The sequence below is a fragment of the Leishmania mexicana genome, chromosome 20 (genome assembly GCF_000234665.1).
Source record: "Leishmania mexicana MHOM/GT/2001/U1103 complete genome, chromosome 20".
Classification (NCBI taxonomy): domain Eukaryota; phylum Euglenozoa; class Kinetoplastea; order Trypanosomatida; family Trypanosomatidae; genus Leishmania; species Leishmania mexicana.
Genome location: NC_018324.1, coordinates 430,508 through 453,576, shown reverse-complemented (window position 1 = coordinate 453,576; position 23,069 = coordinate 430,508). Strand labels below are relative to the sequence as shown.

The 23,069-nt window shown below is 56.4% G+C and overlaps 9 protein-coding genes across 9 annotated transcripts; all 9 read right to left on the bottom strand.

Annotated features, from left to right (window-relative positions):
• Positions 1 to 746: 746 nt before the first annotated feature.
• LMXM_36_1240 (conserved hypothetical protein) lies at positions 747 to 3,068 on the bottom strand (the record flags this gene model as incomplete). Its single annotated transcript, XM_003874420.1, has 1 exon — positions 747 to 3,068. The coding sequence occupies one exon, from the start codon at positions 3,066 to 3,068 to the stop codon at positions 747 to 749; it is 2,322 nt and encodes a 773-aa protein (XP_003874469.1).
• A 542-nt stretch (positions 3,069 to 3,610) lies between these two features.
• Positions 3,611 to 5,356, bottom strand: LMXM_36_1230 (conserved hypothetical protein; the record flags this gene model as incomplete). The annotated part of the gene is made up of 1 exon (XM_003874419.1): positions 3,611 to 5,356. One exon carries the CDS (start codon positions 5,354 to 5,356, stop codon positions 3,611 to 3,613), a length of 1,746 nt encoding a protein of 581 aa, XP_003874468.1.
• A 1,739-nt stretch (positions 5,357 to 7,095) lies between these two features.
• On the bottom strand, positions 7,096 to 8,592 carry LMXM_36_1220 (conserved hypothetical protein; the record flags this gene model as incomplete). The annotated part of the gene is made up of 1 exon (XM_003874418.1): positions 7,096 to 8,592. The coding sequence occupies one exon, from the start codon at positions 8,590 to 8,592 to the stop codon at positions 7,096 to 7,098; it is 1,497 nt and encodes a 498-aa protein (XP_003874467.1).
• A 590-nt stretch (positions 8,593 to 9,182) lies between these two features.
• On the bottom strand, positions 9,183 to 9,947 carry LMXM_36_1210 (conserved hypothetical protein; the record flags this gene model as incomplete). Its single annotated transcript, XM_003874417.1, has 1 exon — positions 9,183 to 9,947. One exon carries the CDS (start codon positions 9,945 to 9,947, stop codon positions 9,183 to 9,185), a length of 765 nt encoding a protein of 254 aa, XP_003874466.1.
• Positions 9,948 to 10,699: 752 nt separating this feature from the next.
• LMXM_36_1200 (putative GPI anchor biosynthesis protein) lies at positions 10,700 to 12,583 on the bottom strand (the record flags this gene model as incomplete). Its single annotated transcript, XM_003874416.1, has 1 exon — positions 10,700 to 12,583. One exon carries the CDS (start codon positions 12,581 to 12,583, stop codon positions 10,700 to 10,702), a length of 1,884 nt encoding a protein of 627 aa, XP_003874465.1.
• Positions 12,584 to 13,980: 1,397 nt separating this feature from the next.
• LMXM_36_1190 (conserved hypothetical protein) lies at positions 13,981 to 14,403 on the bottom strand (the record flags this gene model as incomplete). The annotated part of the gene is made up of 1 exon (XM_003874415.1): positions 13,981 to 14,403. The coding sequence occupies one exon, from the start codon at positions 14,401 to 14,403 to the stop codon at positions 13,981 to 13,983; it is 423 nt and encodes a 140-aa protein (XP_003874464.1).
• A 1,284-nt stretch (positions 14,404 to 15,687) lies between these two features.
• On the bottom strand, positions 15,688 to 16,692 carry LMXM_36_1180 (conserved hypothetical protein; the record flags this gene model as incomplete). Its single annotated transcript, XM_003874414.1, has 1 exon — positions 15,688 to 16,692. The coding sequence occupies one exon, from the start codon at positions 16,690 to 16,692 to the stop codon at positions 15,688 to 15,690; it is 1,005 nt and encodes a 334-aa protein (XP_003874463.1).
• A 1,440-nt stretch (positions 16,693 to 18,132) lies between these two features.
• On the bottom strand, positions 18,133 to 20,046 carry LMXM_36_1170 (conserved hypothetical protein; the record flags this gene model as incomplete). Its single annotated transcript, XM_003874413.1, has 1 exon — positions 18,133 to 20,046. The coding sequence occupies one exon, from the start codon at positions 20,044 to 20,046 to the stop codon at positions 18,133 to 18,135; it is 1,914 nt and encodes a 637-aa protein (XP_003874462.1).
• Positions 20,047 to 21,765: 1,719 nt separating this feature from the next.
• Positions 21,766 to 22,878, bottom strand: LMXM_36_1160 (conserved hypothetical protein; the record flags this gene model as incomplete). The annotated part of the gene is made up of 1 exon (XM_003874412.1): positions 21,766 to 22,878. The coding sequence occupies one exon, from the start codon at positions 22,876 to 22,878 to the stop codon at positions 21,766 to 21,768; it is 1,113 nt and encodes a 370-aa protein (XP_003874461.1).
• Between the last annotated feature and the right edge of the window lie 191 nt (positions 22,879 to 23,069).

The following is a 23,069-nucleotide window of genomic DNA, read 5'->3' as shown; positions in this document are numbered from 1 at the left end:
CCACCCCTCACTGCAGAGGTTCGGCGTTGTCCTGGAGCAGAGCGTACGCATCCACGCACGCGCACGTAAAGAGAGAAGTCCACCTGAGGTGCGCGATCAGTAAGAAAGAGCCTGTAGACGGATTCGGTAGCCAAACAAACGCGCGCCAATCCACCACCCACTAAAGCAGGAAGCAATCTACACACATGCGTATGCCTCCCCCCTCCTCTCACCCAGGGGCGCACAGTCACCTACCAAGATTAACAAAAAAACTACGTATATATATAGAGAGAGAGCTGCTTTGAATCATCTTTTGCAAGTGTCTTCGCCTGTGCGTCGCTGTCCAATATATATATATATATCTGTATGCGTGTGTATGCGTACGTGTGAAACTAGACAGACAAGTCAGTCGTGTCATTCCACTCGAGCACAAGCGCGCCGGCCATGCACACAGACACACACACACACAAAAGGAGAGAAGGCGCCTCATTACGGCAAGAGAGAAGCACACCAGGTCGATGATGAATGTGGGTGTATGTCTGCTTTTCAGAGGAGCTTTAAGACGGATCGGAGGGTCGATATTCCAAAACGGTGTGCCACCAGAAGCCCCCTCCCGTTTTTCATGCAAAAGCACTCGAAGAAAGGGACGTTGTCGGCATGCTGGATGCTTGTGTGCGGTAGCGCTGCGTCGGACTAGAAGAAAAGTCGCGAATCCTCTTCCGCCATCCGTTTTTGTTGACCAACGCGCCAAAAGCGTCACTTTCAGGCTACATGGCATACTCCTTTTGCAGCGCCTCCACCTCCGGATGGAGCTGCCACCGATTATGTAGCACCGCAAACTTCACCAAAGCTGAGAACATGGCACGATGCGGAGACGCAATACTGCCGTCGACGGCTGCACCAGCTGCAGCATCAGCACCTGTGCATACGTGCCGCATCCACGCCTCGAGCACATCCTTGCTCAGCCCCCTCAAGGTCACTAGCTCACGGACATATCGCCCCACTGAAGCACTGAACGGACGCTGAAAGAGGATGTGCTGCTCCACCTGGTCACCGATCGAGTGCACCGCTTGGGGGCTTTCATTCTCGTTGACTTCGTCATGCGACTGGCGCGCTGTACTCGCCAGCACAGTCGAGGCATCTAATGTCGGTGGCCAACGGTTGCGGCACCACAACGTGAGGCGCGCTAGCATTGCGGCATTCTTCTCCAACACCGCCGATAACGTCGCAGGATCACACAATGCCGCGGTAACGATGCCCTGCTCAGTCGTCGAGAGTTCTGTGAATCGCTGACGAAACAGCCACGGCACCGCATCACCGGACGCCTGCAGCTGCGCCTCAGTGCACGCCGAGGACGCACATGCCTGAAAAAAGTCTGCAGTAGGCGACGCCGTTGCATCCAACAGAAGCTCGTGCCCGCGAGCCTGCGGCACACCAGTCTTGTCTTCCTGCATCCCTGGGCAAAGTAGCAAGTGCAGTTCACCCTGTTGAATGGGTAACGAGGGAAGCCGCACAGAGCCACTCAATCGCGCTACAGACGCAAGATTCATCTCCACCGCCGGCTGCCCGTCGGATGGCTGGTGCAGGAGAAGAGCGGGAAATGCCGAGACGCTGCGCCCGCAACTTACGGCGGTCGACTTCGCGCTCTTCAAGTACGCATCTAGTCCCACACCGGCGGCGTCTGTGGCCACCAGGAGTCGATCGAGCAAACGGTCGTACCACTGTCCAAGTGCGTCCTTCTCCTTGCCCCAGCTCCACCGTTCTACCGGCACGGTTAAAAACGGCGTCGCGCCTTCGGCGTCCTCGCCTAGCAACTCACTAAAGACGTGAAACGGAGATGGCGGAGGTAACGGCAAAATCGCAGCTCCCTGAAGCACTGCTTTAGCGCTTTCCATTGTCTTGGAGAATCTTTGTCGCCAGACTGCAGACGCCGAGATTACAGACATGAGCAGCAGTTTCGCTGTCAGGAGGACCTCGGCAGAGAACTGCAGCACACCACCCTCACACGATGGGAGTCTTGCAGCTGCCGTCGACCCTGTCGCTGTTGTTGACGTGTGAGACTGCTCAAGCTGTCGGTACTGCACTTCGCGCACCGCGTCGTTTATCAGGGAGAGCAATACAACGGCCAAAGACTGTCGAGACTCCAGGAGCACGTCAAGCACGTCGAGTGAAAGCGGGACCGCGTTCACGATCGGCAGTGTCATCAAGTTTGCCGTCATGGAGGCGCTCGTGCTGCTGACTCCCAACCCCTCTCCATCGGTGGCCCCCGTGTCGGTGGTAACGAGTTTGGCAGGTGTGAGTACTCCTAGCGACCCCTCCAGCGGTCCAGCCTGGAAGCCGCCAACTGTTGCGTCGACTATGCTGTTCGACAGTGACTCTGCATCAACTGCGATACCCCGACCCTCGCTCGCGCTCGCGTGGATGCGCTCTGCCGACTGAGTACCCTGGCCGCGCGGTAGGATAGGCGGCGTGGGTGAAATGGGCGGGCTGACTCTTGAAACAGAACTCGGATGCGGAACCTCGCTCTCGGCGCGGTTGCTCGACTGCGTGTCCGAGACTGACCCCTCCGCTTCCCGCATCTCCAGAAGTGTGCGTGGAAGTGTTTCGGCGATGAAGCACTCCGGAAAAAGAAGCATAATCAGGGTGAAGAGGTCGCGAACCTGGCACTCGGAGCGATGTTGATAGGAGGTGCTTCGCGACTTGTCCACCGTGGAGGATAGCGGTGCGAAGCTGAAGAAGCCGTCGGCAAGCAGCGACGCTGCTGTCCCAATAAACTTTGACGACGGCATCAGAAGTGTGATTATGCCGACCTCCTCGCGTGACAAATTGTCAGCGCTTACTGGCGCATCCAGGGGAGTGATGCAGGGTGGGTCTCCAGTTTTCACCGCCACAGCCAGCGCATTCGTGTTGTGCATTACAGTGAAGGGCACCACCACACCCCCCACCATGGCGTCGCGAATCACTTGCTCTGCTGTCTGCTCCCGTTGGCCAGCGTAGGTCATGACTTGCAACAGCGCGCGGTAGTGCCGCAAGTTGGAGCTTCTCGCCACGGCGGGCGTGGCCGTAGGTGTGAAGGAAGCGCAGCGCATTCTCTGCCTTTCGCATGCGTGCTGCACTAGTACTTGTTCTCTTTTGCGTTAGTCACGCACAGCGAAAAGAAAAAGAGTTTATGTGAGAGAGCGATGAAGGTGAACTCGTGAAGATGAATGGGGCCTTTGTCGTGTGGCGGAAAGACAGGCACCGCTTTCCAAGAGCGCATATTCGCCAATAACGTCGGGCCGCTGCGCACTGCTATTCAACCGTGTCTACCTCAGTAGACGGTACAGTGCAGCAGTACCACCGTCCTCCTTTGCCTGTTGTCCTTTTCCATTTTCTTTGTGTGTGTGTGTGTGTGTCTGCCTGCAATCTGCCAACGAGAGTCGACAAAACTCAGTGAAGATCTTCGCATGTACACACACACACAGATACAGAGTTCCAAACAACAAACAAAAACCCGAGCTTCTTGGACGATGTCCGCGACACGTTGTTGTTGGTGTCACGTGACCCTCTGCACACGTCACGCCGCAACACCGCATACAACACCCACCCACCACGCCAAAGACATGCACACGCACCTAGCAGGACGCTCAGATCACGCAACAGGCGCGCTCGGTTGCAGCCGCTTCGCCAGTTTTTGGAATACCACATCGAGACGTGGGTCACTCACGTCAGTGACGTCACGCAAGATTTCGTGCTCAAAAAAAATGGCCTCCTCCTCCATAATTTGCTGCAACGCACCGCACTCTTTTCCGTAGTAGGGCAGCAGCGACAGGGAGTGGCGAGTCGGAAGCAGATCGCGCACACGCTCCCAGCGGCGGCGGATCAGTGAGGCTAGTGTAATCTCACACCGGGCACAGTCCTGCTGCAGCCTTCGGCGCAGCTCAGGAAACCGCTGGCACGCACCAACGTAGAGCGGCCCCGGGTCCACCCACTCGGCGAACTCCGGCGCTGACATTCCAGAATCATCCCCGCTTGCTGCGGTGCCGGCCGCCGAGCCCGCCACGGCCACCATCACCTGCAGGGAGTGCTCGGCCCCAAAGCGAATGGCAAAGTCACAGAGAGAGGCGGCGATCGCCTCCGGTGGTAAGTCAAGCGAGAGCCCTCGGCCCACCACCTTTGCCAACTCATCCATGCTGCTGTCATCCTGATGCCTAGTCTCAAAGACGGCATGGTTACACAGCACGAGTGCATCCCCGGCTAGCATACGCCACGTCTTGACCGTGGGCAGAGCGATCATCTTTTGCTCCACCGGCGAGCGGCGTCCGTCCTTCTTCATGGACCAGTGGCCAAAGCTCCGGGCGACGTTGTAGTACGGATTGCCGTCAATCATGTCCCCGACGGTCGAGTCGACTATGCCACCTGCCTGCACGACACGCCGGTACTCCGAGGTGCGAAGCGGGTTGTGGTCAATGCTCAGCGGGACCGTTCGCTCTCGCGATGCGTCGAGTCGACTCTGCATACCGCCAGTCAGCGCGTTTCGGGCAACGCCGAAGGCACGTGAATTGCCCAAGCAACTGACAGCGATATCGAGACAAAACGGTGCATTAGCCAGCAGCTCCCGTATCTCACGCTCCTCGGCCGCCTCTGCACCCGCGAGTGTTCGCTGCGGAGACGGGGCTAGCCGCTGCTTGTGCTCTGTCAGCGCGCGCCGCTGCTGCTCCGCCAGCCAGGTTGGGGTTACGGTCGCCGAGAACCACACACCGCGACAGCCACTTTCCTCTGGAGGCAGCGGCGATGGACGGTGACTCTCTGCGCCTGCATCTCTGTCTCTTTGTTCCTGAGCCGAGGAGGGGTATGGAGGGCGTCCACCATCCTTACACATACGGAAAAAAGCCGCGTCAGCGCTGATAGCGTACTGCTGAAGCTCCCACTCCGTCACGAGACTCCCTGATGCCGTGTGCATACCGCGTCGCCGGGCCAAGGCAGCCATCATGACAGCAAGGAGGGGATTAGTAGGGTCTTCCTTGCGCAGGGAGCGTAGTTCCGATGGCAAAACAGTGTGCATGCTCAGTGCCTTGGCAAGGTAGGTGCTCACAAACGTAGATGCCTGTCGACCCGTGTAGCTGTCTAGCAGCCCACCTGCCACCATCTCCCCCAGGAAGGGGTCTTGACGCTGTGAAAGCGACCACGTCGCGGGGCCGTCGGTTGGAGTCGTCGACGCGCGTGGGGTAGCGCCTGCTGCCGTCGACTGGTACAAGCCCCTGTTCTTGCCATTGAAAACATTGAAGGAGTCCATGTTGTAGGAGCTGGCGAGGTTCATGACTTCGCAGGTGCCGACTTGAATGTAGGGCAACTTCAGTCGTTGCATCATCTTGTGCTGTAAGGGGAACGACTTCATGATGCTCCCTTGTCCGGCAATGCCTTCCACATCAGCACAGTCGCGAGCCTGTGCGAGTGCCTTCAGGAGAGGAAGGGGTGCGCCACGGCAGCGCGACGCAGCAGCAGAGCCGCGCAGATGAGCCGCAAAATGTCAGTTGACTTTGATGAAAAGTGGAGACCATAATACGGGCCAAGAGCTGTGCATGCCGGCTTCCGTGGGGTGAGCATGCGCGTGTGTTAGTGCTTCAGAATGGGTGGGGGAGGAGAGAGACAAAGGTGTAAAAGGAGAAGCAACCACGAATCACATGGCAGTGGTGACGCGAGCAATGGAAGAACGAGCAAGGGAGATGCAGTTCGTCTTCGGCAATGGTGGGGCGGTACGCAGAATGTGCCCAGTCGGAGTCGTATGAAGCAGGCAGAAGAAGAGAAAGCGCACGGCGGTCAGGATTTCTGCAGCTTCCCCTCACCAAAACCTTATGGAAAGCAACGCAAACGGTGTTCCCGCCACCGGTGCCTAGCGGCACTGCATGCCAAGCAAGGTGTAAAGCGAAGACGCCTCACCCTCTGAGTTTTACCGAGGCAAGAGACGCTGCAGGCATGTGCGTGCCAAACACCCCCTGGCCCTCCTGAAGCGCGCTTCGACGGGCCCTGCAATTTGCTACAACTTATCGGGAGGCTATACAACAACACAGGGAAACAAAAAGGTCAGGATATCGATGAAGCGGCCCCTTTGGGGTACCTCGTAACACATTCACTCATATAAATTAGCAGAGGTGTGGGCGAGAAAGCAAGACAAAACAACGCACAACACACGTGCATCCACGGGAGGTGTCGTACCTGCGTATCAGAGCCCCGAGAACAAGTGAAGCCGAGTGCCTTTGTCTTCTCTCTTTCGGTGCGTCCGTTTAGCCATACAGCAAACACTCAACGCCACTCTGACCCGGCCGCTCAGAGGCTCCCATCAGCCCGGTGCGCAGCAGCGGTATACACACGTTGCTGCAATGACCCGACTGAGTCACCCCCAGCACGGCCTGTGTCCCGAACTCTTCTCACCACTTCCGCTCCCCCGGAGTGACGCAGACCCCCTCTCCCAACACACACGCACACCACCTGACGCCGTAGGTGCTTGGCCCTGTCGCCGCCATAAGTTGATCGGGGGTAACAGGGACACAGGGGGAGGGGTATGATGGACTGCTTGGCGCCCGCATATACACACTGTGCGTGGGTGCCTGGATCCTGGTGCCACGACGCGGCGCCCCCTCCCCCGCTCCACTGGCCATCAGAGGTCAAAAGAATGACAACAGAAAAAAAAAGCAGAAAGGCTGCTATAGTTCCAGTGGAGACCCGCTAAGGTGCCTCCAACAGTTCCAAATCGCACTGCTGCCTCGCCGCTGGTGAAAAGGGGAAGGCGAAGAGAAGATGAAAAAACGTGTGTATACGAATTCGTCTGTGAACACTTCGCAAAACTGTATGAGGGTCGGCTGGTCGACGCACCTGTTGCTCGAAGCGGATGCCGGTCTAGCTGAAGCTGAGGCCGCATCTTCGATGCCATCCAGCGGTCGGTCCCGTTTAACGCTTCCGACGGTGCCACAGGGCAGGTGTCCAGGAAAAACGGCCGTGGCTGAGCGTTGGCGGAGAGGGAGCCATCGATGGAGTCGAAGGGAAAAGATGCTGGGCACCGCAAGGAATGCTCCGCGTGGCACCGTTCATTTCAGCTTGACTCCCCGGTGACAGCACCGGCGGCCACCGTGGCGCCCGCTAACCGGCGTTGTGCAGCTGTACTTGGTCTATCTGTCGGTAACTGCTCATAAAGTTCTCGTGTTCATCTTCTGCCATCCTCATGCGTGCCTGCATCGAGTCGTGGAGCAGACTCGCCTTCTCCTCCACAGACTTTCGCTGCTCGGTGACGCCGACGTATTCACTGCGTTGCCGAGGTGCCCTGCGCCGCTGGCGACTCATAGCGAGGTAGGCCGAAACTTCCCGTGCCAGAATAGTCTCAATGCCCGAAGCTTGGCCATCCACGAGCGCCATACGCTTTTGCTCTTCCTCTAGGAGACACCCCTCGACCGAAGTGGTGACGGCGCGGTACGCCATTGGGGTGCACGGGAGAGTAGGTGCACCTGGATTGCGCGGTGAGGCTTCTTGCGCCATGCTGGCGTTATCTGCTGCCGAGATGGCTGACAGGTCGATGAGGGGGACTACCTCTGACGAGCCTCTCGCCTCCACTGAGGAGGGCGCAAAGGTCCCTTCTCTCAGTTTGGCCGGCTCCAAGGCACTCTGCGTCACCACCGATCCAGTCTCTAGGAGCGACGCGCAGAAGGGCTTCTGCTCCGCTACACCAACCTCGCCGAACAGTGGTACCTCGTTGGCTGAGGCGCAGGACGACGAGGACGCGTAGAAGTGCTGCGAGTTGCTCATCAAGTGCTGGACAGACGTACGCAGGAATGATATACTCTGCACGGAGGCAGAAAAGGGGGACGAGATGGACATAAACGATGTCACTCTTGTATACTGCAGGTTGAGATGAATCGTGTTCACCGAAGGCGTGGAGGGGGAACTGCGCAGCTCTGCGTACGTCGATGGTGCGCGCGGCAAGTCATCGGGTACCTCCTCGCTCAGCACCACGGCGACCATGGAACTGGCATCGTCCACGGAGGGCCGTGTGTCCAATGTTTCACGCGTCCCGCCCAGCATGCCTTGAGGGTTCCATATGGCAGAGAATTCGCGCGCCGGAGCCGTCACGTGCGAGGTATCGCACTTCGTGGAAAAGCTCGTGGTCTTGGGTGAAACACCTCCAGGAAGCAACCTTTCCTGACCTTCGACCGGTGCCTTCACGCACACCCTGACATTTCCGGCGCCTCGGACGCTACCGTCATCCTTGCCAGTTACGTTGGAGGCGAAGAAGTTCTGCCGCTCGTCCTCGGTTGCATATCTCCACCAGAGTGTAGCCGTTGCATCGTCATGATCTGCATTCGATGACCTGGTGGTAGCGCCATCCTTATCTGCGAGAAGGTTTTCTGCCAGTGAGAGGTTGCTCTGACTGGAGCTAGTCGTGTTCGGAACCGTCACCAACGAGAGGGACTCCAAGACTGAGTGGAGCTCCGCAGTGCCCCTTGTGGAGCTGTCAAGCTGCAAAGGGGAGCCGAACATGCCGTCTACGCTGTCAACGCCATGTGTCTGGGGTGTCGCATATGCCGCTGTGTCGGCCGCCAACGGCGTCGTGGTGGGGCGATCCGTTGAGGACTTCATGTGCATATATATATATATATTTATGTATGTGTACCTGCGTTCACTGGCGGTGCTTCTTACATACAGCTGAAGCAGAGTCAATGGTTGCAGTCGGGTGCCTGTTCTTTGCTACACGTACATGTAGATGCCTAGTCCCAATACAGCTTTCTAGGAGCAGGTACGCTACCGTCCACCGCACACACAGCGGTGCGGTGGGTTGTATGTGTTGCAAGGCGTAGAGACAACAGCGAGGAAGGTGTAGGTGAAGAGGGAGAGCTACAGAGGTTGAGGTGCACACAGTTGAAAGCAGGCGTCTCGCAGGTTAGCCGCTACAGTCACAATGGATGAGAAAGCCGCGAGTTGGCACACCTTGCTTACGTGCGGAAGGACGTGCTCAAGGAGAGCGGAGAGAAGCGCGGGAAGGGGGCGAAGTGAGCATTCCAAACAGTGCACTGCTCAAGTTCCCCCACCTTCCCTTTCGTCCGCACTGTTGCACAGCTCTGAACCGCCTTTAACAGGGGAGTGCAAAGAACACACCCTAGAATAAGCGCTGCACCAATTAAGCAAGGCTACCAAAAAAAAGGTAACTACAATACACAGACCTAAGCAAGATAATCCTACCAGGTACCGACACGCATGTTATAGTACTTCTGAACCGGTTTTTGAGGCAAGTAGCAGTCCAAAACGGAGCCCAGAAGCGCGACGGCAACCCCGTCGTAGTATGTTGGCGCGCGGTGAATAAGAGTGGACTCTTTGTTATCTAGCCTACTACTGTGAGTGTGGAATAGGCCATTCACTGTCGATCTCGACGCAGACGCCCTAGGGGCAGGCGACTGAGTGGGTTGGCCTTCACTGCAATCCTCTCTGAAAGTCGGAAATGCATCGTGTGCGCCTGCACCGCAGCCGGTCGCATTATGCGAAACTGTCGCCATAAAATCCCTCGCCTCTGAGTCCGTTTCGCTCAGTTTGCTGATCATATCGAAGTGCACGTCGTCAATGAAAAACTCGCGGCAGCGGAGGTTTGCCAGGTAGCACTTGACGCACTTCATTGCAGACGTGATGGCAAGCGCAATGCACCCGGTGGTGAGCATCGGCTGAGTGCGCAAGCCGCGCAGAAGAGTCCACGTAGAGAAGTGAGGGTTGCGCTGGCCCTGCTTGAGACCGGCGAGGAAGTCTGCCTCCCGATGGTCCTCCTTTAGCAGTCGAAATGTGTACCAGCAGAGAGTCGCAGAGAACAGGGAGCCGACGCACGCACCGGCGCGCGCGCCGTAGAAGTAGTCGGGGCCAAAGGCACAGAGGACATCGTCCTCCATCGATTGCTGCAGATACTGTTTCATCGCCGCCGACGAAAACATCGCTGTGCGAGGTGACGAGGTCGCCATCGTTCTACAGTCGTCCGCCCTAGGTACCAGAGACCGAGAAAGAGGAGCACGTACACTCCCGCTAAGGGTCGTCTGCAAAGAAAACGGACGGAAGGGAAGAGTCGGCAGCGACACAGGAATATACTACGGGAAGAGAAGCTCACAGCGCATAATCAAGACAGACGTGTATGTGTGCACACCAGACCGCACAGATCTGCACACACTGCAGAGGTCTCAAGAGATTCTAATAGGTTCAAATCATTAAGAGAAAAGGGACCATATACAAGAAAAGGCTCAGTGCCCTCTTGCTCTACAGTAGCGCACCGCCTGCGCGGCGTTCCCTGCCTTACCCACTCGTGATACCAAGCAAATCTATATATACTTACAACAGTCACTAATGCGCGTTGCTGCTCTCGCACTCCGTCAGGTGATTTCTCCACCCTCAACACCCGAAAATTTTCATTTTTTTCGTTCGCTTCACGGGTGATGCTGAGTTTTGTGTGTTTTCGTTTCTGCGGTTGCTGTTTCCCCTTGTTAGTGAACGCAAAAAAAAAAAATACCCAAAGTACACGAAACAAAAAAAATCACGACGCGAAAAGAAATGACCGAGAGGCGATACAGAAACACCTACCGTATGCAGACGGGATTTATAATAAGCTATCCTATAACCGGGCTTTGAAAAAAAAAAGATGAATCAACATAATGAGAATAATAATAACGATATCTGGAAAGTTATTAGTCTGGCAACGCCGAAGTGTCTCGGAAGCACCATCTCATGATTCACGTTTCTGCGCGGTTTCCCGGGACCACAACTCGAGATAGCGGTCCTCGTGCTCTTCGAAACTGTGAGGTGCGTGATACACGACCGCAACTCGATGGTAGCCCATTGGTTGCAAAAAGTCCGTCTCGAGCAAGATGGCTATCTTCTGGAAAAGAATAATGCCGTCTGGCAAAGCAGGGGCTTCGCCTTTTGGCATCAGGCGGTGCATCTCCCGCCACCACGCATCCTTTCCCAGCTTTGACGCACTCTCCTTGCCCACATCCTCGACGTCAAGGATCGAAGGGTCCCGTAGGTAGCGCCACAGCGCGTAGGCCTTCGGCTGCTCCGTAAAAAGGCGGTCCTGCGTCACCTCTGGCACCCCCGAGACGGCATCTAACTTCATCCGGCAGTTCACCCAGTCTACTCGATCCACCTTGCCGTGCAGCTGCGCAAATCCAGGCGTCGCGTGGCAATGCGTGAGTATTTCCAGGTGCCTATAGTGCTGGTCGGCGCTCCGGATTGCGCGGAACAGCGTCGGGGCGCCGCGGCGGTAGCCGTACAGGAGCACAATCGCGAAGACCGCAGTCGCAATCCAAGAGAGCGTGAAGAGACGCCGCACCGTGTCAGCAGACGGCACGGCAAGGCACCAAGACCTACTCCGCACTCTACTCGACTGCTTCAGCGCCGACAGAGAACCAGGGCAGAGGACGACGACGACCACACTGGAAATCAGGAGGAGCAGCGGGAGCAGAAAGTAGATGAAGCGCATCTCCTTATGATCAAGAGCACTGTAAACCATCAGTGTCGGCGCGCTTACGAAAAACCATCGCTGTATTTCTTGCCGCAGTGTCCACGAAGAAGAGCCGGAAAATAGCGTGCTCTGCACACGCGGTGCCGAGCCACTCGAGTGGTGTTTCTCCATCTCCTGCATGCAGCTCCAGCACACAGGCATCCACGCAAGAAAGAAGACAAATGGGGCGGCCATCGCCGGCAGCGTGACGAAGTACCAGTACGGCGCATGAACCCCATAGTATTTGCTCATACCCAGCAAACAGTTAAACTTCAGAAAGTTATACGGGGTGAAGACGAGACGTTTGTAAAAAATATAGTCGATGAGGCAGACGCTGGCACTGATGGCGGCCACCATGCCGATTGTGATGAGAGCGGTAAAAAGAAGACCACGTGCGACGCCCATCTTGCCACATAAGCGACACGCGTGCATGATAAAAACCGGAAGCGTCGCAATCGCCGCCGTTACGCGCATGGCACATGCCACACCAGCCCAAAGAAGAAACGACGGGTAGCTTGTCTGGTAAAGCGACAGCAGGAAGAAGAGCGACTCCGACACGTTGGAGTAGCTGCGCACTCCTGTGCCGATGAGGAACCACTCCACCACCACCACCGCCAGCGTCGTGGACGCAATTGTCGGTGCGCGGCGCTTCGCTTTGGTGGATTCACTGACAGATGAGGAGAGAGGGGCAGAGAACGCGTCGCGGCCTGACTTCCTGCGGTTCAGGCAGCTCCAAAGGTCGTCGAGGCGCTGTGCGAGGGCGAGCATGGTGCAGTCATGCGCAAAGAAGATCAAAGCCTGCACACACCGATTAGAGGCCCACACTGTAACAGCGGTGTCCATCCCTGTCCATTTGAGCACAAACAGCGGACCTGCGAAAATCGCCGGAAAGACATACGAGCGAATGGCCTCGTCCCATTCCCACGTGAGCTGCCCACGGTCAAACACCATTTTGTATGCGACCTCCTCACTCTGCCACCATTCATCGGGCGACTCTGCCGTCCGCAGTGTCAAACACAGAGTCACGCGATAGAGCAGCAACAGCAGCAGTAGCCACCACGACTGCAACGGGCGCGGCCACCGACTAAACGCTCCCAGCACGTCCATTGGAGAGCCAAAGTAGCTACAATCCACGTTTTAGTGGTGGGACTTTCCTTGGTAGCTCGCTGTGTTTGCAACGGGCGAGTATGGGCGTAGCGAGCGCGTCTCTGAGAGGGGGCGTGTACACGTAAGAATACACACGGCAACTGTCAGGGCGTCCATGCGGTGGACCACTCCTTTTCCACCGTGTGTTTTTCTGCAATGGTATCTTCACTTGCGTCGGCTCGATGCTGTTCTATTGGGGGTATGTAGAGGGGTGATGCCGGCGTCGAATGTACGTGAGCGCGGTGCGCAAGGTCTTCACGCGCTCACAACCTGTATTTCCGCCCTACGCGCTTTCGGTCTTGTGCAAAGAGGTGCTCCGTCTATCAAAGTTAGAGGTGGGGAGCAGCAGCAGGGCATGAGAGAGAATAACCAACGGGAGAAAAATACGGCATGAAAGTGGAGAGAATGACCCCCGGCACAGCTCATGTGAAAACCGAGCAGGGCGCGGTGCGTGACAAGCTTGCTGGGTTACCTGATCGAGTGCGATCGTGTCGCCGTCTGTGTGTATGTGTGTGTGTGTGTATTTGTGGGTGCCTTCACAGTTCCTGTTTGGTTTGACAGAGCGAGCCCGAGACTCCTCTTTCAGCATCAGAGCATCACCATTATAGCGGGATCATGAGAGACGGCAAAGAAGCATACCCCCTGCATCCGGTCACCGTAGCATGCCACCATTCATTCTCTCGTTTGCTTTTCGTCCTTTCGGCAGGGAGCTTGGAATCTTTATCTCTTGACATGCGATGCGAGCCACGTACGTGCGTACGCGTCGGGGTACACGCCTGCAGATTCTTCCTACTTGAGCAAACCAAAGCAGCCGGCCCCAAGCGATTGCACCCCTTCCCGACCCCGGGGAGAAACGATAACAAGCAAGGCGTTGGGCACGCGCGAGAGTAAAGGGGTGGCGGACGGGCGGCGACCTCGCAACGGAGCAGGGATTGTCGACGGGAAAGGACAAAAGAGGCTATTTGAAGGGGAGGGGCAATCTCACTGAAAAAAAAAACTCTCAAAAGTCTCCTAACAGAAAGCCTATCTACTGCGACGAACTACATGGACTACAACAGACGGCAGGGCTAGAAAGGAAAAAGCAGGTTGAGCTCGTGTACAAGTTTACGGGGGACTGCTCACCGGACAAGTAGACACGCACACACAAACACACATACTTATGCGCACAAGGCGTACATAACGCTAGGAGTGCGCCAGCGCGCGGAAGCAGCAAGAGGAGAAACTGTATGATACAGAAATGGGTGCGTGGCCAACACAGTCGCTGTCGTCATCGCTCAGAGAACACTCGAACTGACGCAGCGCAGGTATTCCCGCGGTGATGCCGATCCACAGAGACCTCGTTCGTCACGTTTTCCTTGTCAATGCGGATGCACGCGGCACACGTCGAAGGCGCCGCTGCCATCCTCCACGCCACGGCGCGTCAAGCTCTTCGCCTTCCAGATGCGCTGGTAGTGATACGCCATATCGTGCCCGTACCCCTGCGGGTCGCTGTACACCGCCATCATATCATTTGCCCACCGCTGAAACTCCGGCACGTACTCGTAGCTGCAGTGCTGGGTGAGGTGGCTAAGCTCCTCCTTGCGGTTGCGCGGATTGGGGTGGAGCGTCTTTTTCACGCTTTCCGCTTGCTCCACCTTGGACTCATCGACAGTGCGGTTGGTGTAGTGCTTGGCAATACGGTTTTCTACGATGCCCTTGGCGGCAATAATGGTACGCACAGGCGTGAGTGCCGCCGCGGGTTGCGTGCAGCGCACGGATACATGGCACGTGGCACGACGCATTTTTCGGCACCAAATGCCTGCTAGTAAGTGTTGTGTGTGTGGGGGGGGGGGTAGGGAAGGGGAGGGGAGGGGAGAAAGGAAATAGGAGAGACAGCCACAAAAGCTACGGCAGAGGATGGATTGGGCAAAAAAAAACCCTTTTTTTCCCCGCGAATGCAGCGACGTTGGTAATCGAGGGAAGAAAAGAGGGAGGAGGGGGCACTACTTCCTTTCGCACTGTCTTTCATGACCGAATTGAGGTCAATCATGACGGCAGTGAAGCAGCAGAGAGCAGGTTTTCGAATAGAGCAGAAAGAGAGAGAGAAGGGAACGATGGGGTTGCAGGCAGAAACAAGAATGGTGGCGGGGGTGACAGTGTCTGTCATGGCAGCAAAGAATGTGCAGTCGATACGTGAAGGGGTTCGAGGTCCCTTGCCTACCCCCCCCTCTCCAATCATAAAGGTGTCCCGTAGACATCTCTCCTTGCACACATACCTCACCCGCCTTGGCGCTGTAAGAAAAAATGCCATGCAGAGGCGTAAGCAAGCGATATTCGAGCGTTATAATAGTGTTTTGAGCACCAAAAAAGAAAACAAGCCCTGTGCATTTCTTATGCGGATAGAAGGTTTTCACCGATTTGGGAGCGGGTGAGCGGGAGAGAGGAGAGCAGAGGAGGTATGCGGCTTATTCGTCCCTCGCATAGGCAGGCTCTCCAGACCCAGCGGCACATAACTTTCTGCTTTTTTAGCAGCATGGACCATCTCCACGCGGACGACCCCCCGCCCTCTCCCGTGTCGCTGTCAAATATTGTGCGCAGCATTTTCTTGCGACGTGGCAAACCCGCGGTGGCCTCATGTTTCAACAGTACGCCCCGCCTCCGCCCCCCTCCCCTTCCCCCTCCCCTCACACACACGCAAGCGCACCGTCCTCTTGTCTCTGTTGCTCATATTTCGATGTGATCCTTTGGTACTTGTTTTTGATGGAGTGAGCACTCCTCACACTTTCTGATGCTTTTCCCCTTCTGTGAGCCGCCAAACATCCTGGTTGCTCCTGTGAAGAAGTGCGCTCAGCTATGCCACCAAAGGCCATTCAACTCGAGTGACTGACGATCTCCTCTTGGTTGGGTGCGACGTTCCTGAACAGAAACAGAGAACCACCTTCGAACGTCACGCAACAGCACATGCACGGGCTGCGTGCGTTCCCGTGCGTTGCGCATGGAAGCCGATTTTGACGACGTTTGGGCATGTTCGACGAAGAGTGCTTGGCTGGGGGCGGTGTGAGAACGGTGGTCTCGAGCAGCCAGCATCATCCACTTGTACGCGTGTCGGTATTGGCTGTTCCTGTCTCCGCCGCGGTGCGGGGAACGTGATCGAGCAAGAGCAGTCCTCTGCAAAGGGCAGACTGCACCCCAGTCGCATTCACGATGCGATCGCCTGTGGCGGGATCGCGCGCGTAAAGGCCTACGCCGGTATCGGGGTGAAGGGCAACGTCCGTTACCAAGACCCAGCGGCGGTCCAGAAACGAGATAGCACCCGGCGGCGGCGCCATTGCGGCGTCACCGTCTCTTTTTGCACGTTCCCAGTATCGCTCAGAGGATTGGGCCGTTTCAAAGGTCGTCGATGACGTGTTGTCCTTTTGAGCCCACACGAAGGTGGAGCAGGCCTTCAGCGCTGCAACGCGCTCGCACTCATTCAGCTCCTTATAGATGTCGCGGATGACATCTACACGACCATGGGAAACGTTCAGCAGCGGAATCACCGTACCCAACCCAGAGGTCCGGAGAGGTGTGGAGGCGATGTTCGTCGACTTCTGCTGTGCCCTCGCATTGACAAGAGTTGGCGCCAGTGCAAGATTCTTCATTGGAACACCTGGTATACCGTCGGCTCGAAAGGTGCCATAGGCCAGTCCTTGCGGATGCGACAGTACCACTAGCACCGTCGGCAACGTGGACGCAGTGCCGCCGCCGCCTGCCTTGTGCATTGCTGACGTCGCCTCAATGAAACGCGTGTAGTCAGAGACTGCCACACCCAGGGAGTTGCTGCCGTTTGTGATGGTGGAAGGGTGCGGCATGCAAAAGACGGGCAAGTAAACCCCCTTCACCCGTTGCTGGGCATCCAGCACCAGTACACGAGACCCGCCGCCGCCGGAGACAGACTGACGCAGCAGTCGGTCACGGGGCGACAGCACGGTGGAGAACGTCTCATAAATGTTCTGGGGAGTAAGGTTGTACTTCTTTTTGGTCTGAAAGTGCTTCATGTTAAAGAACGCCACCGCCGCCCTGGGGAAGGTCGCTCGCGAACGGCACAGCATTGTTGATCGTCGTCAAGCTCAAGGCGAGCGTTTTCTATCTTGGCAGGCGGCACAGTCGAAGAGACGGAGATGAGGTAGCTGAGGCGAGCGCCAACGCGTGAAGGGGAGCCTTGGCACGTGTGTGCGGGAGGCCTTGAAGAGAAGCACTGAAAAGAGAACGTGCGCCTCTCAAAAATGTACGTATATTCGTCTATGCGTGCGCCTGTGCCAATGTACACAGGGAATGTCTATGCGCCGTCGATAGGTAACTGAGAAATGTTTGTAAAAGCTGGCCAGGAGCGACAGGAACTATAGCGACAACGCAGACTCGCACAGACTGGAGACGCGCGCCGTCGAAGAAAGGTGAAGCCGCTGACCTCTACAGTAAAAAAAAGGCGCAGTAGAGGATCAAAGAGCAGTCGACAGGAAAAATGACTAAGAAGACCGAGGGAGCTGTCATGGTCGAGTAGACCGCCGCTGGTGCGCCTTTCATCGTGGATCTTGGGAGAGGAGGCTAGTTGACCTGTGCTGGGCTTGGGGAGTTGGAATAGATTCATGCCGCGGAGGCATGTGAGGGTTTGACTTTCCTGTCTCTTAGCACTCGAGTCCTTCCAAAGGGCGTGCCTGCACGCCTACAAGCCCCCCTCCCCTGCCACTTTTCTTTTTTTTTCGTGTGTGTTTCTCTTTTTTCTATTCCTTCGGTGGCCTTGCCCACATTTCAGTTACCCGTCGACGTCCACGCGCACACACACACACAAAAAAAGACACACCGTCGCTTTGCATACGTGGCAAGCTCCAGTGGTTTCTGTTCCGTTCGTTTCTGGCTTTCCCCACTCCTCCTCCTCGTCGATCGTCCGGTGGTGCTTTTGTGCACCCGTGGCTTGCACATGAGTGTTTTGAACACAAAACAAATATATATAGAGAGAGGTCAATTTTTTCGTGCCGTAACAAAACAAAATAGAAAAAAAAAACGTAGCGCTGATGATGAGGATGGCAAGGACGCAACAACACCCAAACAAGCCTACGACGTTACGGAAGTGACGTGAGATAAAAGAAGAGTACCTTAGGACAGGCGGTAAAGGAGCACACCCTTGTAGGGATGAACATACAAAGAGAGAGTAAGAGGGAGCAAAAGATATGTAATGATGACCAGCGCTCGCGCTCTTGTCATATGCCACTTTTCATGGATGTGTAAACCGCGGTCTTGGTTTGAGAAGACAGATCGTGTGACGCCCGTATGCGTGACGGTCTCGCCGCCCCTATTTTCGACTCACCATCCGCAATACGCAACTACTGTCGTTTTTCGTCCACCCTCCTCTGTTCTTCTTCCCGGTCACCCCCCCACCACCTCCATTTCTTCTGTCACTCCTCCTTGCTACTTGCCTTATGAGGGATAGGGTTATCGTGATGGACAGTCAAAATATTTTACGGGTTACACCTGCTCCTCGTATGTTGGTGCGCTTAGGCCAGTAGACGTGTCTCGAAGGACTTTCGAACAACCGTCCGTCGAATGGACCCAACAGTGAGACAGCAGTAGATGAAGAAGATGGCGGCCAAGACAAAAAAGGGCGCCAGCGTCGTGTGTGGTGGGTCACCTTCCGCCTCAAATGGCAACGGGACGTTCATAGCGTAGAGCGTCTGCACAATCACGATTGGCTGCATGATGTTTGTCATTTGCGCGAGGAGAAGAATCATGCGAAGAGCTCGATTACCGCGGCGCAGCAGCACCCACTGAATGGCGACATTGTTATGCCAGTTCGAGAGGGCGACCGTGTCGCGGCAATCCGCAATGTCTCGCTGGAAGTGCCGCAAATGCGCCTGGGCATTTTCCAGTTCGCGGCGAATGGTAGGATCAGCCACAAAGAACCGGTCTGCAAACATGGGCTGCAGCAGAGACGCGAAGAGCACCTCACGCCGGGCTGTTTCGGTGCCGCACTCCCCAAAACAGCGCCGAACGGCAGTGATGTGCTTCAAGACGGCATCCTGGTCCTTCTTCCGTTCCCTGACGTCGAAGACACACTCACCAAGCGCGTCGACCGCCTTGGCGAGGGTGATGCTGTCGAGGTGATGTCCCACCACAATTTGCAGGAGAACACTCATCGCGAACGGCGCAGTGAAGCGGCGCTGCATTGTTGGTGACAGGGCAGGGGCATAGCGCAGATGTGAGGTAGTCACCTCTGATGGCGCACAGTGTAGCTGCACCATGCGCAACATGTCGTCCATCTCCGCAAACGGCTTCTCATGTATAGTGAACATCCAGTCCGCGAAGACGATGACCGCCACAGCAACAGGCTCGGGCACGGAGGAGCGCGGCGCGCCAGTGCGCACCGCCTCGAAGCGCATCTCCATCACACTTCGCGTGGTGGAGAGGGTCCCCTGTGACGGAATGTGGGCGCCACCACGCTTTCGTGTCTTTCCCGACTTTGCCGGTCCTTTTTTCTTGTCCGTGCTAGAGACGCCAAATTTTCCACCGTCCGGTTTATGCAGGGACCTCTTTTCGTCCGACGCGGTGGTGGCAGGCGCGGCGCCGGCGCCGTTCGCATCATTTTCCACCACAGGCGTGCACATCACGTTGAGGAAAACATAGTCGGACATGGTGCTGGAGACTTCACCAGTGGTCAGCACGCTAATGTCGATTGAATCGACCGTGGACAGGTACAAACAGCTGTCCTTGGTTTCTTGCGAAATCGGCAAGCGATTCAGGAGTTGGGTGACTCGCTCCGCACTGCGCGAGTTCGAGCGGTCAATCTGGATGTCCAGCCACTTCGTCAGCGGCAGCACGGGTGTGGTGCTGCCGGTAACACTGTTGCTGCTGTCGTGGTACGGCTGAGGCTGTCCTCCGTGCGGCAACCCTGCGTCAGTTGACGGGTCGCTCACCCAGCTCGTGCCTGTAGGCAGCTGAAGGTTGTGGTGCTCTAGGTAGCTGAGAAGATCCCCTGCCCCGTTGAAGAGCCGCGCGTACGGTGCAGTGTCCTCTGTGGCCTGGCACATGAGCCACCAGTGCTCCGCACTGTCCTCGATGCGAACCAGGTTCGAAGCAGGGGCTGACCCGCCTCTCGGGGGCGCTGTGGTGTGTGCACCAGGGATCTTGCTGCACTCCGAGGCGTCCACTGTATTCCCATCGTTCTCATCGATGCGCAAGTGCAAGTACGACCCAACAGTCTCAGGCTCCACCTCCGTCACCCCTGGAACGAAGCTGCGGTTCTTGAAGAAGGAGTTCACACGACATCGACTCTCTCTTCCTGGAGCGAGGCCGCTGAAGTCGATCACATCCGTTCCATCGGAATGCACGTAGAGGTGGCTCAGGAGGGTGTAGTCAAACGGAGAGGGGTCGACCACCTCCTCGACGGTTGCATGGCGACGGTGGGTCTTCATCGCGCTCTTGCAGTGCAGGCGTTACCATTTAGAGTGTGCAAGAGAGAAAATGGCTAGCATAAAGGGGGAGAGAGAACAAGCGACGAATAAGGAAAAAATGAGAGAGACAGAGGAAGAAGAAAGGCCAGAACGCGTGAAGCAGAACGACAGGACGATGACGATGCACGGACACACACACACACACAAAAGGCGCCTTGTGCTTGAGTGCTTGTGAATCTGTGCTCTTGCAAAGCTGGCAAAAAGCAAGCAAGATCGATGGACAGAGACCGAGAAGGAGCCCCCAACTACCACCATCACCAAAGCAACAACAACAAAATGGGAGTATAGCGGCACGCAAAGTATGCGGAGAACGAAGAATCACCACAAAGAATAAGGAGACAAAAAAAAGGACTAGGGGTGGTAGAGCACGGAGAAGGTAATGATGCACTTGCGCACGGACATCTGCACTGAGAGCACGCGCGAGACCACAGGCCACCAGAACGGCCACGAAAAGAGCGATACGCGAAACGAGACTTTCCCTTCTGCGAAGTCTCATCAAGCACCCTGCCAGCCAAGTCGGTTGGCTGCCTCGGTACCATGACCGCTATCCGCTCAAGGCACCCACCCCCTCTACGGACGCCAGCGCACAACGAAGGCTTCAGTTGTTTTTCTTTTTGCTTTCGGTGCGTCCGTTTAGCCATACAGCAAACACTCAACGCCACTCTGACCCGGCCGCTCAGAGGCTCCCATCAGCCCGGTGCGCAGCAGCGGTATACACACGTTGCTGCAATGACCCGACTGGGTCACCCCCAGCACGGCCTGTGTCCCGAACTCTTCTCACCACTTCCGCTCCCCCGGAGTGACGCAGACCCCCTCCCCCAACACACACGCACACCACCTGACGCCGTAGGTGCTTGGCCCTGTCGCCGCCATAAGTTGATCGGGGGTAACAGGGACACAGGGGGAGGGGGGTGACGGGCTGCTTGGCGTCCGCATATACACACTGTGCGTGGGTGCCTGGATCCTGGTGCCACGACGCGGCGCCCCCTCCCCCGCTCCACTGGCCATCAGAGGTCAAAAGAATGACAGCAGCAAGCACACACATACATAATTCAAAGAGTGAGAGTGTATAGCAGGCGCAGCTATATGGACGTAGAGAACCCGAGAAAGTAGAGGGATTTCTTTTCGTCTCGCCCACCTTTCTCAGTTAGAGCGGGAGGCGCAGCATGTTGTGTGTGCTGTGGCAGCGAAGCCAAAATAAAATCAAGTCCTGCAGCGATATGCAGCATCGATGCACAGCGTCACGGTAGGTAAGGTGAGGCAATACAAATAGAAAAAAACGAGTGAGGGACTTGATACAGCCAAATGGCGGAGCAAACGGATGCCCGCAGTCAGTGGAATAGGTGTGTGTGCAGGGCGTGCGACTATGGCAAGCAGACAGGCACACACACACACACACACACGCACGCACAAGCGCACATAAAGCGTATGAAGGCACACGAAAAAAAAAGCAAAGAAAAAAGCAGAAGGGTCAAACAGGAGGCCAAAGAAAAGACTGGAATGAGGGCGAAACACCAAAAAAGGAGAAGCGCCCTCCTGACAAGCAGGAGAATATATATATATATATTATACGTGTAGCACGACACGGTTGTTCGGCGGCTTCTTTTTTTTGTTCATCCCCGCCGTTCTTCAACAGGATGGAACGGTATCACAAGGCCTACATGGGGTGGGGTGCACCATCTACTCCATAATGATGGCAGCGGCGTAGCTCACAGATGAGTCGTCTGCGTCCTTGCACTTGTTCGACTGCGAGTAGTGCACAAACTTCACCTGCGCCTTGTTCACCTCATTTGCCCAGCGCTGCATGCCAATGCTAATCGGCGCTCGTCCGCATATTGTGTTCTTGGTGATCTGCAGGTAGGCATACCACTTCTCCAAGTCGCGCTTCTCCAGCAGCTCCATGGCGGCGTGGTCCATGGCGATGATAGAGTCGCCGATATGCGGATACTCGGAGCGCTTGTAGTGGTACGTGTACGAGAAGCGCTCGCCCCAGTGGCAGAAATCAGAGCTGAAGATGAAGAAATTGCGAGCATCGTCCATGTACGGCTTGAGCACGTCGTAAATGGCCTTTTCGTCCTGCCTGGTGGTCCAGCCAACGATAATGGGCACGATTGAGACGCGCCCCGCTGCCGGCTGCGCCGGCGCGCCGGTCGTCGTTGGCGGGTAGTGAAGAATGTGGGAGAGGTAAGGAGTCTCCATCTCGATCGAGTGCTCCGCCTCGTCCGTGCGGCGAGACGCCGTGGCCGCCCCCACGCCTGCCTTGCGCAAATCCGTTATCACAAGATCCACGGCAGCTGTGTCCACCTTCAACGATCCAAATGGCGTCTCGTACGCACTGGCGGCGGAGAGCTCGCACCCTTCAAAGCCTTTTGTATGCGACGGCCCAAGGATAAAGATGCGCTCCAGTTCGCAGCCTTTGGACCCTTTTGCGTAGAGGTATTCACGAAAAACCGCGAAGGCCTCAGCGGCGGTGCGGCCGGAGTAGCTCATACCGGCGTGCGGAGCAATCAAGCACGTCATGCGAGCGCACTCCTTCCCCTCATTGTCGTAGCAGTGCGTGGCCTCGCTGAAGTAGTCGTCGATTGTCACCTTCAGACGCTCTGGGATTGCCTCGTACCAGCCGCGGCCGTGCGGCGCCGCGTGTGTGGCGGGGCGGACAAAGCGCATCCGTGACGCAGAAGCTGGAGTAGTGATTTGGGAAAGAAGAGCTGGAGAGTGGTGTGTGGTGGTGGACGTGCTGTGGGGCCGAATGAGGCGCTTGGAGCGGGTGCGCTTCTGTTTGTGCGAGTTCATCTACACGTGTGCGCGACGGAGAGATGTCGCAAAGACGTTGGTGAGTGCGGAAGAAGACGAAGCAGCAGCACGTCGAGGCATGCATGAAGCAAACAAGTAAGTGAGATTGCCCCCGCAGAGAGAGAGAGAGGGAGAGTGGAGAGTGTGGATAGGTGGGTGAAGTAGGGAGGACAGCAGCATCAAAAAAAGAA